Below are 20,439 nucleotides of genomic sequence, written 5' to 3' on the forward strand. Positions count from 1 at the left end.
CCATGCCCTCAAAGGAGGTGGCCCTAAACCAATTGGTGACAGATATTCAAAGACAGATGAAATGGGAATAAGAAAGAATTCCAAAACAGGCAAGGCTATGGGGAGAAGTCACTTCTGGGGGGACAGTGGGGGAGGAAGGGGACCCACGGGACTAGGGGCTCTGCTTGCCAGGACATGAAACATTAACTGCAAATTAAAGCAGGGAAACTTGACCTTGCTTTCATTCTCTAGCCCGCTTCCCTTTCTATTGAGCTGTTCAGGCTTTGTCGTAAATCTCCAACAGCCTCATGTTTTCCTGGAGCGGCTCCCTGTTTGGTGACACATTCCCATGGTGTTCCTCCAGGGTGGGAAGGGAACAGGGCTCAAGGCAAGAGGAAAGGGGACTTCCCTGGCCTCCCGGTCCCACCATGCAGGGCTCCTGACACATGTCTGAGGGCCACTTACAACTCCAAACCCCACCAGCGCCTGAGTGTGTGGCAGAAAAACTGAGATGTCTGGCTTCCCCCAAAAGAAACTCAGCCATGTCTGCAGTGTGGGATGACAGAGGTGTCTCAGGCCCTCTGCACGTCGAGTTATAGCACAGGGGCCCTAAACATGCAAACGAATGAGAAACACTTGTAGTAAATTTCTCAAAGCCCACGCTAGCTTTACAAATTAAAGGAAAGGGGTAGGGCTGGGCAGGACTCCCTGGTGGTTTCTGCAGTCCTCCAGTGTCTGTAGCCCATCAGAGGATCTGCCAAACCCCACCATCACTGGGTTCACCATCCTTAGCAAAGCACCAGCTATGGTTTCAAAGTGAAATACCACAAATCCCGAGGAGCACAATGGCAGGTTAAGCTGAGTTTGGTGGAGTCTGGAACTGTGCTGGGGGGGTGGCCTGCTGGCCACACATCACCTTCACTCCTGTGACTTGGGGCCACTGGCCTCTGGCCAACCCCTCACCATGGCTCGTGGGGTTTGACACAGAAGTTGATGTCTCCAAGAGCCTGGCCAATGCTGACCTCCCAGAGCCAGGCCAGCCCAGGTGCCTGTCTGCTGGCCCAGCGGCCTTTCAAAGACCACAGGAGCTGGGCACACTGGCTCACACATGTAATCCTAGATACTTGGGAGGCCGAGATGGGGAGGATCACAGTTCCAGGCCAGCCTGGGCAAATACTTTATGAGACTCCATCTCCAAAAATGGACTGGAGGTGTGGCTCAAGAACTCCAGTCCCAATAAAAAATTTTAAAAATCCACAGGAGGTGTAACAGGACAAACACTGCAACTGCGAAGGGCTCCCCAGCATGCCTTGAACCCCTGCTGCAGGATCACAGCTCAGATGAACCCCGAGGCCCTGCTAGAAGCTTCCTAATGCCCAGCAGTGTTGGGCAGTGACAGGAAGTCGCCTCCAAGATCACTGCCATTCTTTTCTACTCACTCCAGGAGTGCAGCCTTCACCTCTGAGGTACAGGTGCCCCCCACCCCACACACCCCCGGTGCCTCTCAAAGGCTGCATCTGAGGTGCCTTTGGGCAGCAGCCTGGCTTCCCAGTCAAATGCCTCCACCATTTGCTGGAAAGACCCTCCACGTTGCAAAGACCCCTGGTTGAATGCCTGGAGAAGACCTCGGATCTCCCCTCTAAGGACGCCCCCCTTCTCTCCTATTCTAGATAATTCAGTGGGTCCCTTGAATTATCTGAGAAACACCAGAAGCCCAAACAAGGGAAAAGCCAGTCGGGTCCTCCATCCATCCCCTCACATAGTCCACATTCTTCCAGCCTACTTTCAGAAGTGGCTCCTAAGTCAGGAAAGATGTCCCCTGCCACTGCACACCCCAGGCTCAGAGGCAGCTTGCCCAGCCCCCTCTCCTGCAGTCTCTGCTTCTGCAGGGCAGGAAAACAGTATTTGTCACCATCTGACTGTCCCCAAAGGTGCTGGCAGCATTCATCAGCTCCCCCCGACTCTTTGTTGGAGTTTCTGGGAAGACAGAGGCAACTCTGTAATGCTAACTCCTGTCACTTCTCTGCCTTTGAATGGTGCATCAATGATGAACTCAACTAAATGCTGTCCTCAGCACTGAGCAGATAGATTTGTCTTTTCTCAGTAACGAATCAGAAAGTGGTTAAAGGATTAATTTTACGTAATGTTTTAACACAGTTTTTAAAAGTAAAAAAAAATGATAAGAGTAACAAGAACATAAAATCAGTAGTTAAGCACAGTGGTACATCTTGCCTGCAATCCCAGCTACTTGGGAGGCAGAGATCAGAAGTATTGTGGATTAAGACCAGCCCAGGCAAAAAGTTAGGGAGACTCCCTCTCAACCAACAATCTGGGCATGGCGGTGCATACCTGTAGTCCTAGCCATTCAGAAGACATAGCTTCTTGCTCACCCTGCTGGCTCCCAGCCTAGACAGTGATGGGTCACCAGATGAGCTGTGGTCATGATCATCAAGCAGCCCTCTCGCAAGGTGACCTATCTGCTCCTGCCTCTGACCTGCCTCGGCTATAGCAGATATGAAGCTTCACTCACTGCTCGGTATGGAAACCTGTTTGTTTCTACGTCCTACCAATGTGGTGGAGAGAAGGGAGGATCCTGATGTCATGGGCCATCAGAAAAGGTGAATGTATGGGACCAGGTGTCATGGTACCAACCTGTAATCCCAGCTACTCAGGAGGCAAAGACAGGAGGATCTCAGTCCAAGCCCAGCCAGGCAAAAGTTATCGATATCTTATCTCAAAACAAAAACAAAACAAAAACTGGGTTTGGAGGTGCATGCCTGTAATCTCAGCTACTCAAGAGGTAGAGTCCAATGCCAGTCCAGGCAAAAGCATGAGACTATATCTGAAACTCAAACTGGGGACAAGCTCAAGTGATAGAAAGTTTGCTTAGCAAGCACGAAGCTCTGAGTTCAATCCCCAGGACTGCCATAAAAAAGGGGATGTGGACTAACTTTTGCCTGTCATACTAATTTCCGCCACAAACTCCAGTGAGATGATTCAAATATAAATTCATTCAAACAAGTCCCAGAGCCCCAGGGCAGACATGACAGTTCTCTCATTCACAGCTTGGTTTCACTAAATTACTTTCTAACCGACATTCTTAGTAGGACTTATTCCTTGTTCTAGCCTGGCTCAATAGCCACTGCTTTTAGGGGCAGATTCCCAGCCTCGCTGTCTCCAGACTGTACTGCAGCAGTGATGGCAGTGGCCAGACTCACCTGGAATCCAGGAAGATCAGCTTGAGGTCAAGGCTGGCCCTAAACATAAACATGTTACTGTGCAGTTTGATCTCTGTGATGGCACTGGGTGGCAGAGACTGGCCCACGGCCACCAGCCCCACGATCTGGTAACAGGAGTCATACAGGGACATGTCCAGCATATACTGCCTGATCTTCAGGTAGCCGCTGCAGTGGATGACCTGGGAGGAGGGCAGAGGACAAGGTCAGGCCTGGGCCTAGGGTGGCCCCCTCTCAGTTTTTCTGAAGGTACTGGAATATTCCCCATCCATAGCTTCTGCGGTAGAGGATCGAGGCCTTGCTCAGCAGAGATGAAACTGTGCGCCATCTTTAAGAAACAATGCCTGCTCTCAACCTTTTCACTAAGCTGCTTTTAGAACAGCAGTTATTTGTTTCTCCCATATGGCATATGAGTGCACTGCCAGCAATAATGAATGTTGTTCCCAAATTAGAACCGTTCGAGAGAGAGAGAGAGAGAGAGAGAGAGAGAGAGAGAGAGAAGTCCTGAGGCACAGGGTTATTTCCTAGAGTGAAACATGGTGCACCACTCTCGGCCTTCTAACTATGCTGCTTTCAGAATGACGCTTACATGCTTCTTTCCCTTAAACCACGTAAGTGCATTGTGAGCAATAAGGAATATTGTTCCGAAATTAAAAAGCAAAAATGCCAGGGGCACACAGGCAAACTCAGCACATGGGAGGATGAGGTGCGAGGCTTGCAAGTTCAAGGCCAGTTTGGGATATAAAGTGAGACCCTGTCTGAAAAAACTAAAAAACAAAAAAGTCAATATTCCCTGAGTTCAACTCCCAGCACTGCTGCCCCCAAAAGTCAATGTCATAACAAATGTAAAAGTTTCTTTTTTATCCAATTGACTGTGTACAAGGAGCACCACAAATGAGGACTTTCTGACAAATGGTGGACTTACACATAATTTACCCATTATCAAGAACATGGGAAGGGCACTGGGGCACTAGCTATTTGTTCCACAATTGCGTGCTTCCGGTGGGAGTGAATTTGACATTTATATCACTTGATACACTATGTCACTCCAGTAAACCAAGACTTCTTTCAGTAGAATTTCCAAAGCCTTCATTTTAATGTATTTTAATTTTTATTTATAATTCAAGACTTTTAATAAACAATAAGCCAGAGTGGCTACTCCACCTTGGAAAAGAAGCCCTTCCAATTATTAGAGCCAAAGACCATAGAAAGGAGAATTTGCAATGTTCCAGGGTCAAACAGAAACATCTGGCTAGGGCTGGAGCCGTGGACCAAGGGGAAAGGGCGCTTGCCTAGAAACATCTATACCACCTTCAGCCTTGTGAGTAGAAGCATTTATATCATTTAAAGTCAGTAAAACCTTGCTAAGGTCAGGACCGCTATAACAGTGGTGGTGAACAGTCATAACACTCTTTGCAAAAGCCCTTCCTCCAGGATTCCTGAGTGTATTCAGTCCTTAGAGTGGAACAAATCTCAAAATCCTTCTAGTCTATTTTCCCATCTTATTGATGAGGAAACTGAGGCCAAGACAGATAGTTGATGTGTTTTGCTTCGTATTAGTTGGACAGTTAATAAACATCAGAAACAAGTCAAGATTCAGGCCTCTGGAAGTCTGTCTGTTGGGTACAGGGTGGAGGTGAGAGCTCCCCATCCTGGCTTCAAATAAAAACAGAAATGTATCCCCCAAACTGTAAAAATGGTGAGTAGTGGCTGGGTGGGTATAGCTCAGTAGTAGAGGGCTTGCTTAGCATGTATAAGGCCCTGAGTTCAATCCCCAGCACTGCAAAAAATAGAATAGAATAAAAAGTAAAAACAGTGAATGAGGTCAAGGCCGAAGGGAATTGCTCAAAGTGGAGTTGAAAGAGGCGGCTGAGGAAGGCCTCAGAGGAAGGGAGACCCTGAGCTGGGAGCAGGTTTGGAGGGGCATTCCACAAAGACAGGCCAAAAGCACAAAGGCACCAAAGTGAGCCCCCCACCACCCCATCACCCTCCCTGCCTTCTGAAGGGGCAAATGGAAAAGACTCCCAGCCTCCAGCTCCAGAGAGATGACCTCTCCTCTCAGACCCCTGGGAGGAGGGTGAGGATCTCAGGAAGGGACAGAAGGTTGAAGGGGCTGCAGACTTCCCCAACCTACGCTCCAACTGGGATTGGTTGCCTCTAATGAACACTGAGATACAACACTGCCAACCGGCTGTGTAGGTGACTTGCTCCTGGATTCTAGAATTAACCAGGGCAGTGGCTATATCCTGCAGAGTGGTACAGCCCAGAGAGGAGCACCAGCTCGTCTCAGAGCTCTGAGTTATGCCACTCGGCATGGCCCCCATCCCTTCTGTCCGTCAGCTCCCATTCTTGGGTATAAAATGTGGCCAGTGACGCTCACTTCAGAGGGCCAGGATGACAAAAGTAACTGGGGCCATACCACAGAGGAAGGCTCTACGTGGCACCTGAGAATGGGCTCTGTCATTACCGTACTGGATTTAGCTGAACATTCTAGGAGTAAGAATAACATCTCTGAGCCGGATGCTGGTGGCTGGTTGCTGTAATCCTAGCAACTCAGGAGGCAGAGATCAGATCATGGTTCGAAGCCAGCCCTGGGCAAATAGTTCATGAGACACTATCTTGAAAAAACCCATCATAAAAACATGGCTGGTGGAGTGGCTCACGTGAGCCACTCAGGTGAAGGCCCTGAGTTCAAACCCCAGTACTACACACACACACACACACACAAAGTAACATCTCTGTTCAACAATTGCTCACTACTGCCCGAGGATCCTGACCTAGAATGTGAGTTCTGAATAAATTCCAGGCTCTGAGGAGCATGACCCAGGAACTTGTAGATGCAGGGCACATCCATTTCTGGTCTCATGTGACGAAAATCCAGGCAGCCTGGACATTGTTCTACATCCCCTCCAACACTGGCCTCATAAGCAGCCCTGAGTCTGACTTTGCTCTGGCAGGGGTGACATACAAGTTGAGTCGCCAAGCCTTCCTTTCTGCACATGTGAAGCAGGTTATAAAACACACAGAGAGCCCCATCCCCAGGTGCTCCCCATCCTCACCAGAGGCTTCCATACCTTGTATCCACTGCACGTCAGGCCTGCATTTCTCTTCGCCAAGACGCACTTCATTCGAAGAAAGAAAGACCTCTCTATCTCGTACTCTGTAAACAGGCACAGGGTTAGATGTACAACCGTCCTTCCTGCTTCCCCATCTTCCTCCTAAACACCATTGACACGTTCCCAGGGCAGATCCAGCAGCCACAGGCCTCCTTCTCTGTGCCCAGGCCGTGACCCAGGGCACTCCCACCTTGGCTGAGGTCTGGGTGGGGAGGGGAGAGTCTGTGCCCAACCTGGTGTGGCTTCCACAGTCTCCAAAGGAAGGCAGCTTGAACCATGGCCACAGCAAGAACCTTGGAAAGGCCAGCCTAGAGACAAGGGCTATGCCTGGCAGAGTTCCACTTGCCACTGTCCTCCTCTTGTAGGCCACTGAGCAGCTTGGTGCCAGAAGAACCACCTAGGTCAGAACTGGGCTGATGCCTGTGCTACCAGGAAGTTCCAGAAGTGTCTAACTTCCTTAGGCCAGCAGATACTAAGTGGCAGTCACAAATTAGCCCCTTCCCTGGCAGAAGGAGCCAGCCACACGCATCTCCTGTCAATCACACTGTGGGCTCCCAAACCCAGTGTGGTCAGATCAAAGCTTTGGCCTTCATTTCTAGCCCTGGAAGGACTGTCCCCTGGTGTCTGTCTTTCCAGGACTGCCCATCGTGGCTTTGGCCAGCCTGAAGCTTTCTTTTCTTTCTTTTGCAGGCCTCACACCCATACCTCTGGGCAAATGCATATGGGCCCCTAAGGATACACTACCTGCTTTAAGGGAAGCCAGCACTTTGAGGCACGAATAAAGAAGTGCCTACACCTCCAGGTGAGAGTGAGGTCACATACTGTACGTAAACTGCCATTTAGTAGAGTTTAATAAATTAATCTTTAAAGAAGTGTTAGCACTAGGAATGGGAGCAAGGTCTTCCACCCTCCCCAAGGGCACTGAGCTGAGAAAGTTAGGGAAATGCCTCAGAGGCCTTCCTTCCCTTGGTTGGAGAGGCTGCCATGTTTTACCCACAATGCCTTCTGCAGTTAGGATCTGTAGGCATAAGGCGTCCTTGAGGTGTAGAAGCTCAGATCTAAACACTGCCTGGGGGCTGGTAGAGGGGCTCAAATGGTAGAGCGCCTACCTAGGAAGCTCAAGGTCCTGAATTCAACCCCCACTACCGCCAAAAAAACCCAAACAAACCAAAACAATAGCTTGGTAATGATCCAGTTTGGGGGATGTCTCACAGGTTTACCATAAAACAACAATGGTCACTTCAGACAGAAAATCAGCTCTGTGAATGAGAAGTTAGGGAGAAAACTGAGTGCTTAAGAACTCTGCACCTTCAGCTGGTATTGAAATGAGTCAACACACCCCTAACCCTTGTTGCTTCTTCTTTGTTCTATTGCTATGTTTTGACTTGAATCCCACAGACACAAGGTGTGTGTGAGTGAGGAGGTGCAGAAGGGTCTCCTGAGAGTCCCAAGATTCATAAGCTTTTACTTTGCAAGCATTTTTTTGGAGGCTATAACTCCAAAGGGCAAAGGGCAGTAGGGCTGATGGGAAAAAGCCAATTCCAAGGATGTAAGAATCAGAGTACAGCTTTAGCTAAGCCGCCCATCCCATCTCAGAAGCCAGCAGGCTCTCTCCTTGGGAAAGAGTTGTTAGACTCATGAACTGCAGGTGCAAGGGGCTGACAGTGAGCACACTCTTGTGCGTTCCCTCCTCCTAGCCTTCCTAGGAGGGAGCCTGGGACAGCCCTTTCCAGGATGGAGCAATACAGTGGAACTCATCACTCTTGCTTCATGTTTCTTCTTTTGCGTCTTGATCCACTGGGGAATTTTGGCCAAGTTGAGTACCACAGCACAGACACATGGGAAAGCCATGAGTCAGGATGCCTGTTGGCCTCTTTTTGCTGTTGGAGGGAGCTGAAAGTCCAGGGCCTCTCGAATAAGTCATGTATCTTCCTAGCACTCATTGAGATTGTAATTTAAGGAGTCGTTTGTATGGTGCTCAGGGCTTCAGAACTGATTTATGCCATGGCATAAACCTTAAATCCTTGCTAGAATGGTTTTTCTAAATGAATAAAATAAAATACATGAAAGTACAAGAGGAACCAACTGGAAAACAGTTTCCAAAATATTTAAACACATAGTGATATGGATATAAATGTATTGTTTTATTACTACATTAAATGACAAGATTCAGTAGCAGGACTCATAACTCCTGAAATTTTAAAGTAGCTGGACCATCAACAATATCTTCAAATAACCGAATAATAATAATGTGATCTAAAAATAATCTGTGGTTAGGGAAGCCACAGGTACTGGGGGTCCCAACATGGTTTACAATCTACAACAGCAAGCAAGGGAAATGCTAAATTTCACCTAGAGGAAACACAGGTGTAATTGTCCCCCACAAAAGCCCACGTTCTGTCCTCTAAAGAAGCAGGCCATGTTAAACCGTGACCTTGGAATTTGAAACCAGAAATAGAAGAGAGAATAGCCCATGACCAATTTTGTCTCCTACCCAACACTGAACAGTCTCTGGCACGTAATAGGGACTCAATAGTTGGTTGAAAATGAAAAGATGGGCTGGGGAAGTAGAAGAGTGGTAGAATGCTCTCCTAGTGATAGCAAGGTTGGAGCCTTGATCCCCCATACTGAAATTTAAAAGAAAAAAACCCAGGGAAGGCGGGAGGGAGGGAGGGAGAGAAGGGAGGGAGAGAGGGAGAGAAGGGAGGGAGAGAGGGAGAGAAGGGAGGGAGAGAGGGAGAGAAGGGAGGGAGGGAGGGAGGGAGGGAGGAAGGAAGGAAGGAAGGAAAGAAGGGGAGAAAGCACAAATCTTTGCTTAGTGAGCACTGTGTTTTTGTTCTGCTCACAGCCGAGCCCATTAGCAGGTGTGGGAAGCAAAGCCCAAGGGTCACAGTTAAGAACACGGCTTTGTTTCATTCTGATTTCTCTTGGTCTGGAGAAAATACCTTGGAGCAGGTGATGGTGCAGTGGTGGGTGAGCCGTTAGGACAGCCGTCATCTCATCGTGGTCAGAAGGATGGATGTACTCATAAATACTGTTGCCTGTAAGCTCCACCTGTGGAGGGAGGGAAGGGTCAAAGATGTCACTGGTCTCTAGGGTTGCCACAAGGGGGAGGGGCCAGATGTGTCACAGGTTCACACTCTGCCAGGGACAGGACTTTGATCTCTACTTACAACTCACACCTTGGCCAAACACTTTCCTGTTCTCTGCAGAGCTCTGAACCTCCACGCCTTCTGGAAAGGCCAAGCACTGAGGCTTGAGCTCAGAGCAACAAAGTCCCTTAGCAGAACTGCAAAGTGAAGGAAGAAAGGGTGGCCTTGCAGATGGGGCACACAGGCCAGGGCCTGGGCAGAGTCCTTTAGACACACAACAGCTTAAAACAGACCCAAGCCCTCACTCCATGCTGTGTGAGGGGACTGGCTGGTCAGCAGACTGGCTGCCATGTCCCTGCTGGGCTCCCTTTGCTCCTGTGTTCACTCAGAGGCTGACCAGCTGGGAGCCACAGGGGTTCCTCTGCACTGGATGAGGCCTCTGCTCTGACAAAAGCCCTTTCTTCCTCAGCTCTGAGCCGTGCCCCAGGCACTGCCAGGCCTCTTTCGCATTGCCAGAAATGTGTCTCTGGCCTTCCTGGTCCCAGATGATTGTGGTTATTCTAAGGCTCCCGCCCAGGGGTGCGGCCGGGTCTCTGCGTGATCTGAGGAGGGCTTGGACCCACTCCAGCAGACCACATGATTTGGTGATTACTTCCCAGGGTTGCTACCTCAATATTTAGATACCACCTCCCTCCAGACACACCCCACAGGGGACACCATGGTAGGCCTCTAGGTCCCATCCTAGACAGGACACTGCAGGAATTTGTGGCTCCAGGAAAACACCACAGTTAGGATTTTTACACAGGGGTTTCTGGTGGGTTTGGTCCAATTCTCCCAAACACAAGCACCATGAGAAGACATGCTACTGATTTCTCAAATCCTGGGACGCCCCCCCCCCACCTTAAGATGGGCAATGGCACAGAATGTTCCAGAAACCACCACCATATCAGCTTCCTGAGCAATGGTGAGTGGGTTCTAATTTTAGAGCTATAATAGGTAAGGCTGTGGGTGACAGACAAGGACAGCGAGTCACTGTACCCTTGTATTGTTCAGGGCAGTCCCAGAGGTGGTAATTCCAACACAGCCAGTAGAAACCCCAAAGCCCAGGGTGGGAAGAAATTTAAAGCACACAAAAAAGTGCTATCAGGTGGCAAGGACCTTGGGTGGGTCTGAAGACGTCCTTCTCAACACTGCCCAAGGGCAAGGGCAACTCCAGACAGCACCAGAAGGTTGTGATGGGTCTTGTCCCAGCCTGGGAATATGTAAGTGTGTGGTACTGCAGGTTGCATGGGGACCTCATTGCTCCCAGTCAGAGGGGGTCATCGGCCTGGGCAGTGGTGACAGTGATGGTGGTGGTGCCACCTCACACAGCAGTGCAGTCCCAGCCAAGCAGCTTAATAAGAAGTTCTCCCAGGGTCTCAGCTCCAAATTAGCATCCTGCCCCAAGTCTTTACTTGAGAACAAGGGGCCACAGAGAGTTGAAGCGACTTATCCCACCCCTCCAAGCCAGCTCTTCCAATTTGTCTAAATGCAGGATTGCCTTATTATTCAAAAGAAAAATTTACATTTCTGGCCTAAGTAATCTTGTCCCCCAAATGGCTTCCACAGTTTTCTTTTCTGCATTATTCATGGAGTGCTACCTTCCAGCAAAACAGAGCAACAGAGAGAATCCTATTGCAGACATCCTCCTGCCAGTTACTTAACACTCACCCCCAAACCTGGGGTTTTGCCATGCCCCCCACCCCAGATTTGCCTATGTGAAAAGTTGTTATGTGATTTCAGTACAAGAATAAAGAATAAAAACAAAACATTCCTCTTTCAAGTTATTCCTTTTAATCCTTAAAAAGTTTAAAGAAAGAGTCTTTACTCTGCTGGTGAAGTGGCTCAAGCAGTAAGAGCACCTGCCTAGCAAGCATGAGGCCCAGAGTTCAAACCCCAGTGCCACCAAAAAAACCCAAAACACTCATTTCTGGCGTGAGGAGAAAGAGATGTTGTCATTCCCCCTCATTTTCTTCTTTTTTTAATCCTGTTATATTAAAATAAATCCTTGCTAAAAAAATATTAAAAACTTTAAATAAACCAGTGACATTGATGCCAGCCATTTAAGACAGGTCAGTCTCTTTCTTCTTTAAGGCAGCTATGGGGAGACCCACCGTGAAGTTCTGTGAAAATGGGCTTCTTTCTCGTCCCTCCCCTTCCCTCTCTCCCTTCTTCTCTCCCTTTTTACTACTATATCAATGACTTATTTTAAAAGTGAAAAAAGTAGGAAATTTTTGTGTCAATCTGTCATTTCTCCCTTACTTATGTTTTTAGGAGAAAATGATCATTCTAGTTTGCTTGAAGCTCCCTTTGAGAAAAAAATGTATGTAATTGATGTCATTGCAAGAAATGTCTTCAGGGACTTGCAGATAAACTGGCATGTCACTGACCCCACTTTAATTCCAAAGCTGTTTTACCTGACTTGAAAGTTCTAATCCTCATCACAGGTTGGAGAATGAGGAGAGAGACACAAGGACAGAAAGCCTGATTTTCTGAGTTCTCGGGAGCAACTGTAAAACAGCCAGGAAAACTCCAAGACTGTCTAGGAAGTATAATAGCCTTTAAGTAATGGAAATGTTTTTACAGAACAAATTTTGGAATGATAAAACAGCGCTGACCTTAACTCAAAATTATGGTTGACATAGTGTTTCCTGTATTTACATAGCTTTATGCTTTTGAACACTGGAAGAAATGTGACTACCTTGCCAAAACAACAAATACACACACATATGTACATATATATACAGTTGTTGCTGTAAAACTCTCCAGGTCTCACACATCAGCGTTATTAAAACAACTTCCATGTGATATTTTAGTATTTGTAAAACCCTACTAACTACAAAATGAATGACTTTCCTGCTCAGAGCTTTTTTACATTTTGCTGACTAGCTTTCCTTCCTGCCAAGAGAGCATGTGATGAACATGGTGCCGAGGGATCTGTGCTCTGTGGAAGGCCAGAGTTGCTCGGCCCTCGGAAAATGCCCGTTACTTTGTCTGGAGTGTTTTGCTGAGCGTGGCAAATTAAGCATTTTAAAATAAGATGGTTTGGGTTTCAGGGTTCGAGTTATGTAGACAAACATAAGATGTTGTCTTTTCTGTTTATTTCCAAAGTGAAAGGATAAGGTCTGTGCCTCTCAACAACATAATTGCTATTTTTATGGCTGTGTGTCTGGCATCAAGATCAAATATTACGTTTTCCTTTATATGTCTCATAAACCGCTAGTTCATCCATATCTGTATGTCTTTGAAAATATATACTAGTTACCTAGATGTTACATAATACACACAACTTTGCTAAGGAAGATGAACCCTAAGGATTCTTAAAAAGGTACACAGCAGCCATATAGAATTTTGTTTTCCCTTCCTTGACTGTAAGTAAACAATTGCATTAGCAAAAAAAGAGGAATTAAATCATTCAATTAATGTCCATAGATGAGAGTCTCTCCCCAAAACCACCTCATCCAAATATATTGAAATGTGTCTCTGTATTTTATGTGCATGCACAAACAACAAATAGAATTTTCAGCCCTGAAATGTGTCTCTTTCCCAGAGTTGAGGAGACAATTGCAATTTGTGGTTGTTTCTGTTATTTTTTTTAGTACCAAAGTTTGACAGCAATGATCACTTGTTTACTAGTTTAAAAGTAAAACAAACTAATGCACCCTGCCAAGGGAAGTAGACCTCTTTTTCCAAGACCTGAAAAAAAAAAAAAAAAAAAAAACCTGCTGGGTGCTGGTGGCTCATGCCTGTAATCCTTGCTACTCAGTAGGTGGAGATCAAGAGGATTGAAGTTTGAAGCCAGCCCGGGCAAATAGTTTGCAAGACCTTATCTTAAAAAATAGGGCTGGAGGAGTGACTCAAAGTGAAGGCCCTAAGTTCAAGCCCCAGTACCGAAAAAAAAAAAAAAAAAACAACTTAATAAAAGATTTTTTGATAGAGATGGGCTTCGAACACATAGATAATTCAGAGAGTTATTTAGAAAGTTCAGACCAAAGCATGATCAAAACAGGGCTGTGAATTTTCACACAACCATGGTACCAGTAGGTGCCTCTGCTCCCAATGGTCATCTAACATGGAATTCAACTTGACTCAACAAGAACTGTGAACCTTAGAAGAGCTAATGCCATTGAGCATAACGGAAAGTTCTTGGAACACAGAAAATCACCTTGAAAATACAACCTATTATTACCATCAGTATTTAGTAGAAAACCTACTTAAAGGGTTACTTTGCCTACTAGGTAAAATTTTATTAACCGCCCCTCCCCCTTTTTTTTTTCTTGTAGTGCTGGTTATCAAACCCAAGGCCTACACTGAGCTACACTTCAATCTCCATCATTTTTATCTCTGATGATATTTTTAAAAATTTAATCCTATTATAATAAAAGTTTCATGTTGGATATATATGACTTACTTTTTGCTACTAATAAAAATAATCTAAAAGGTGCAAAACATTTCAAAAAAGAGCAGTTGGGTAATTTGCATTCTATTTAATACTTTATTTTACTATTTAAGTAAAGAAGACAGGAAAAAATACACATTGCAATTCTGTTTCAATTTGCTTCTGCAGATGTTAATCATGACCAGGAGGCCGATTGGAGAGAGGCTTGTTGATGCTTATTTAAACAGCTCACCGCAGAACGCTCCCCAGACACTGACAGGGGCTCACGTGGCATTTCAGAATTTTTGTAGCTGCAGACTGGGAATGACACTGTCCCACTAAAGAATCAGAAAGAAATCAGTGGCTCTACACAATCAGTTTGACTTCTTGCTTTTTAAAGTGTTGTCACTTCTACTGGGAACACAAAGACAAAAGTATCTCTGCAACACTCTTAGAAAATGGTAGAGCACGGCCCTACTTTCCAACGATGATACGCAGTTTTATTTCTGCGTGGATCAAAAGGAAATCTAATACCTTACTCCCCAGGCTGCTTCCCTTTTCTTCTGGGAGTTAATCAGGAGCAGGAGGCCGATCTGTCACCTATCCAATGCGTTGGTCATTCTTAATTACTGTGTTCATAGTCAATCCACATAAAAAACCAAAAACGACAGAGAGAAGTTGGATGGCGTTCTGGGCCACCTGACTGAGTGACCTGAACTGGAGGACCTAAGGATGGCAGCACATTCCAAATGACCCAGCAGCACTAACAAGTCCCACCAAGTTGTCCACATGCAGCTGTGTTCTAATGAAACTGTGGGGTGTCTGGCTTTTGCGTAGCTGCTTACAGTTTACAAATCACATGGAATGGTTACTTTGGTCTGTTTCTCATGACAATCATAAATGAGGGACAGAGCAGGCGTTAATTTATTATTTACATTACGGTTCCAAGACATCAAGTACCTGCCTATCAGACAGCGAGCACTATTCCCTTCTTGTTTTGACTGCTAGTGAGCTCAGAGCTAAGCTAAATATTCAATAATAGTGACTTTACCTATCTTAATACATGTTCAATAATAGTGACTTATCTATCTTAAAATATTTTTGACCAGTCATCCTAAAAGCATGCAGAATGTGACCTTATTGTAAGACTACCAAAAGTTTTATAAGTTATAACTGAAAAAGGTAAATAATCCAATCAGCCATTTGGTCACAGATTAAGTCAAGAGTAGAAACCAGCCTGGGTAACACTAAAGGACTTTGATTAATTCTAAATTGGAAAACCAGAGGATAGTAACCATAGAAAATGTAGAAATAGTAACTATCTGTTCTCTCTCTCTCTCTCTCTGTGTGTCTGTGTGTATGTGCGTGTGCTAGGGATTGAACCCAGGTCTTGTGCGTACTAAGTCCACGCTCTGCCATGAGCTACAATCCCCATCCCATAGAAATAGGAATTTCACTCTCACAATAGTACTTCCCATTCCACAAACGATTAATCCCATGAGTCATCTAGGTGCAAGAGTCAAGCCTTGGTAAACTATATTTGGAAGCAGGTCTCATAAAGGAGGAAAAGAGAAGAAACTTCCAAATGATTTTAATACGCAATTCATTTAAGAGGCATGAGAAACGGATTGTCACATAAGCCCACTTGGACAGGGATAAGAACATACAGACACTGGAAGAGAAGACTGCACACCAATGACAAGTCTTGAAAAAATGTATTGGCAGAGAAAGAAAATGTGGTTTTCCAAATTTGGTAATTTTGCTCTTCAGTGAGAAAACTCAAGCCGCAGTAGCTGGGTTTCATTTTGGCTTCACTACACGAGGAGGCCGAGCAGTGCAGGTTCCTCACGTGCTTCCCGAGAGCCCGCCTCTGTGTCTCTCATTAATTCCAATGTGTCTTCAGTTGTGATGAAAAGTCACAATGTAAAGAAACATGTATAAAAAGTGTGACTTTAGACACCTTGATCAACATTTGTGAAATCAGATGTGAATGGGAACAACAATCCGACAGCTTGGCCTCTTTCTGGCCAGAAGAACCACGGGCCCTCCACCAAGCCCTAGGCCCACTGGGGACAGACAAGCTGAACCCCTCTTTCTTCTAAAGGATGAACCCCTTTGTTGAAGATGCTTCCACTTTTCTGGAAAAATTGGTAATACTGAAACTCTCTAAAGAAACCAGGACCTTGCAGTGCAAAACAGTAGTAAACTGAGTTTTATGAGTTTCTATCACAAGCTTATAAAATGCTTTACTGAAACAACCACTGAACTGGAAAAACTCAGAAAAAATGACCCTGGATTCCATGTGCATGCTCGTAAATCTGCTCCTTCCCTTTCTGTCTCCCTAAAGGACGTGCTGCACAAACCCCATGTTCTATACCAGCTTACTACTCAATTCACAGTGATGCACAGTGAGCATGGATGGAAAAGCCACCATTCTGTAGCTCTTTTCTGTGCCATCTAACATTACTACATAAGTGGAGAGTCCACGGGACCTGACAGACCCTCAGAATAAGGCTGACCCTGGCTAAGACACACTGCCCGTTAACCCCAAAGGAAAAGGAAAGTAAAAAGGAAAAATAGAGCAAGAAGAGGAAAACTCCTCCAGGGCATGCCCAAAAGAGGATTTGTACAGTTACGAATTATGTTCATACACAAAAGCAGGTGCTTAAACAGACTCACTGTCAGGTTGGGCAAAGTTGTCACGACCCCACCAACACGTCAGTTAATATTCTAATTGCATATTAAAAAATTAGGCAATACCCACCTGGGACAAGCCTAAGTGCACAGAAGCTGTCTCAGATATATACATGATTTTGCCGTCAGATGCTACCACAAAAACAAATCCATCCAAAGTCTGTAAAAGAGAAAGTGTCAGAGTAAGAGATGATATTTCTCCATCAGTGTTAAGTCTAGCGATTGCACTAGGGCGATGGCACAGGGCTGGAGGAAGGTGTAAAATTTGACTGGCTGGGGTGTAGCTCAGTGGTAGAGTGCTGGCCTAGCATTGGCCCTGGGGCCAAACTCCAGTGTATATACATATATATATATATGTATATATATGTATATATACGTATTTGTTAAATGCCAAAGACCAGGGCTATAAGATGGCAGGTAACAACACTCAAGGTTTAGTTCCCAAGCCAGACTCTCAAATGCTTTTAACACACTTTAAAAACAGTCTTACATCCACATCCCCCAAATCATGCAAAACTTTTGAGAATTTCTATTATGCTCAATTTTGAACATTGTAGCTTTATTGTTTGGCGTTATTGTAGCACTTACTACAAATCCGGAATTCTATGGTTCTTGGGGGAACATCTACCACTATACAGACAAGTTAATTCAGAACTGGCAATCGTTTATACCACAAGGACATACACTTTATTTGCCTCAATTTTCTAGTTACTCCTAAGTACCATTTCAATAATAAATTCCGGCCACTACCGCTCCCCAGAAAATAAAACAAAATGCCCGATTATTTTCCCAGACTGTGTCTACAGAATTAACCTTTTAGACTTTATAAGGGATCGAATAACCTTTGCCAAATTCAAGGAGAAAGAGTTATCAACTTCTGAAAAATTAAAACTACTCAATGAACTTCTGATTTTTTCCTACCCTGGCTAACCTTCCCAACAAAAAGTGAAATTATAAGGGATAATTCAGACAAATAAAAAGGTAATGATTATATGTAGGTGACAAGGATAAAAAAGACTAATTTTTTTTAAAAGGAAACTATATTTTATTTACTCATTCATATTTTAAATCCAGAACCAAAGAAAATCACTAAGATTGGTGAAAGACCTATGCAAGCCACAATGCTACTCCTATAAAAAAATTCCAAATTAATTTCTGGCCACAAATTCTATTTTTATAGCATGTAATTGAAACCAGATTACCTTTGGGTTTTCCACACACCCCCCCCCCTTGAAGGGAGGGCTAAGAGGAATGTGTAGATGTGAAACATGCATTCTACTGTCTCAGACACAGTTGGCTGCAAAAAAATTTTGCCACCTACACTATTATTTCCTTTCCTTAGGCAGAAGTTGAAATCAGCCTCCTGATATAAGCTTTACTTTCAGGTTTCTAACTGGGCTACAAAGTATTTTCCCAACTCAACCTGTGACATTGCAGAAATATAATTTGTAACATTCTAAACCATTTGGCACATTCTGCATGCTTTCTTAACTCCAAAATCGCTCAAGAGATACATTGAACAAAACAGATCTTTCACAACATCTAGGAAAATAAGTGAAAGTGAAAATTATCATAATTAAATTCTAAAAGCTGCCAGTAGTAGCTAAAAAAAAAAATGTTCTTAATGGAAAATTGTGAGTCTGCCCTCATAGCTTTGGGTTACCTAACTCACTTACAGGTACAGTAACTGCACCGACACAGCACTCAGGAATTAATTAAATACACAGTGGGGACATCAATACACAGTGTTGACTTTGCCCGCCAGGTTTTCACTTTAGTTCCCCGGCACTTAGTTGTCCCTAATATTAGTGTCACTTATAATATGCAGGAGTATGAAATATACCAAACAGTCAGCTCAGAGCTGGAAGCCAGAGCTGGGGAGAGCAGAGGGTGTCTGCTGGGCTCCCAGAGCACAAGCACCCGTCTGGTTCAAGGTTCCAAATGCACTTTTTTTTACAAATAAATCACACCTAAAAATTTAGGGCAAAAGTTTTTTTTTTTTTTTTTTAAAGATCTGGTTTTTCAAAATGCAGAATTCCTGGCTAACTCTAAGACCTAAGTCACAACGGTTGGCAGCCAACATTTTTTTTTTCCTTTTAAAGAAAACACAAAATAGAGGGAGGAAATGCAAAATAGTTCTGGGTAGGCATTTTTCGATGGCAGAGACAAATGACAGGAGGGGGGAATGAATCGGGTCCTTGATGAGGTTCTGTAAAGGGCGTTTGAAAGATCCAAGATTGGAGGCGTTGCTGTCCTTAGCGAGCGCCAGCCGCAGGGTTAGGCAGCCCCCACTGCGACACCGGGGAGAGTGGCGGTGCCCATCCCTTAGCTGCGGGAGTGTTAAACTCAGGTTAGGGCAGTGTAGTGGTCTTGGGCTGAATGGCCCAGGGCTGGGGGCATAAGTGCCTGAGCCCAAATCAAGCAAACTCTCCAAGAACCAGGTAACCATGGAGGCAGCTTGGTTATTGGCGTTAGCTGCAGGAGTACAGGGACTCCAGGTCTTGCTGTGTGCTCTAGGGGATGTTACCTAACCTCCCTGTGCCTTAATTTCCTGCTCCGAATAAAATGAAGTTAAAAATAAAACCCCTCCCCCAGGTGGGTGGTCAAACTAGATGATAAAGTTTTGAAAAGAATCTGGCGTATAAAAAACTCAAGTGCCCAAATCCCGTCTGTTCTATTATCCGTGCTGTCTCTCCGGCAGCGCAGCCTGCAAGCTCACGCAAGCACCAACGCTGAACTCTGGCTCCTAGGAAGCGGCACCATTCTTTCTCTGGCACCACGAAAAGTAAAACTGGAAAGGACTTAACCACGACCTAGGGCGCTGGAGGGACACAGGGTTGGAATAGGGCTTGGCCCGAGGCTGCACCCCAAGCTTGGGTCTTGTCCCTCCCGGGGCGGGAGCCATCCCAGCCCCTGAGACCTCTGCAGCCTGGTGACAGCCTATGAATTTGCGTGGCGCACCTCGAGGCTGGGGTGGCAGGGTCGGAAGGGAGCCCCAGCCCGGCGTCTGCCAGGGCCACTGGCGGCGGCGACGCTCCTGCCCGGGCGCGGTGGCGCTACCTGCAGCAAATGCGATCCCAGCTCCTTGGCGACGCTGTCCAGGGGCCCTGTTCGGCTCGGCTGTCCCCACGCGTCTCCTAAACCTGAACAAGGGAATAAAATAAACCAGTAAACAGCAGCGCCCAGAAAGAGGCCAGGCACAGGACAAGACACGCGGAACCTCGGCACCCTGCGCCCGGGTTTCGGAGCGAACCCCAGCAGCCTCCTCCGGCCAGCAGGTCGCCGTCTGGGTCCTCGCGGTCGCCGCTTTGCAGGAAGAGTAATTTGCGCCGAGGCCTCCGGCCCCGGCCCCGCGCGCACCGAGCCCGCCGGGCCAGTCCCTCCCGCGGGGCGCCCACGTGCTCGGGGCTCTGAAATTGCCATTTTATTTGAAATGCCACAAAGTAATCTCATCTGCTTTGAAACTGGCCATCTTCGTACCCAAACGCGGATATCGATTTGACCCGTAAATATCCCCCATGGACCTTCTCTCCCTGTCTCCCTTCCTGGTGTCGCCAGCTGCTGTGTTTTCGCAGAGAGGCCCAGACGCACAACCTCGGAAGGTATCTTCAGCATGCCTGATCCCCTGGTCTCCCCAGTGTCCCCCGGCTCCCCGCCCAGTGGGGTTTACGTGGGGACATTTTTGAGGGTACACTCCAAAATCCGAGAGATGTGGGCACCGGATGAGCCACAGGCAGCAGGCCACATACACTGTCAAGGGTAATCGGGAGGTGTCTGTTCTCGCATAAACGGGGATCCCCCGAGGTCCCCCAGCCCCTCTCCTTCTTAGCTGGGTTCTTCAAGAACTTCTGCTCTTCCCCCCCCCCCCACCCACCAAAGGCCACCAGTGTGGCAGAAAGTGCACC

The 20,439-nt window shown here is 46.2% G+C and overlaps 1 protein-coding gene across 1 annotated transcript in view; it reads right to left on the minus strand.

Moving 5' to 3' along the window:
- The window catches only part of Sim2 (SIM bHLH transcription factor 2), a 49,129-nt gene that overhangs the window by 19,465 nt on the left and 9,225 nt on the right, over window positions 1–20,439 (minus strand). Inside the window, exons 2-6 of the mRNA XM_020174710.2 lie at window positions 19,595–19,677; window positions 16,605–16,694; window positions 9,277–9,385; window positions 6,290–6,375; window positions 3,198–3,397 (exon numbers count right to left, since the gene is read on the minus strand). Of these exons, the coding sequence (XP_020030299.2) occupies window positions 3,198–3,397; window positions 6,290–6,375; window positions 9,277–9,385; window positions 16,605–16,694; window positions 19,595–19,677 (568 nt within the window). The remainder of the gene's footprint in view (window positions 1–3,197; window positions 3,398–6,289; window positions 6,376–9,276; window positions 9,386–16,604; window positions 16,695–19,594; window positions 19,678–20,439) is intronic.

This window comes from Castor canadensis, chromosome 5 (assembly GCF_047511655.1).
Source record: "Castor canadensis chromosome 5, mCasCan1.hap1v2, whole genome shotgun sequence".
Taxonomy (NCBI): domain Eukaryota; kingdom Metazoa; phylum Chordata; class Mammalia; order Rodentia; family Castoridae; genus Castor; species Castor canadensis.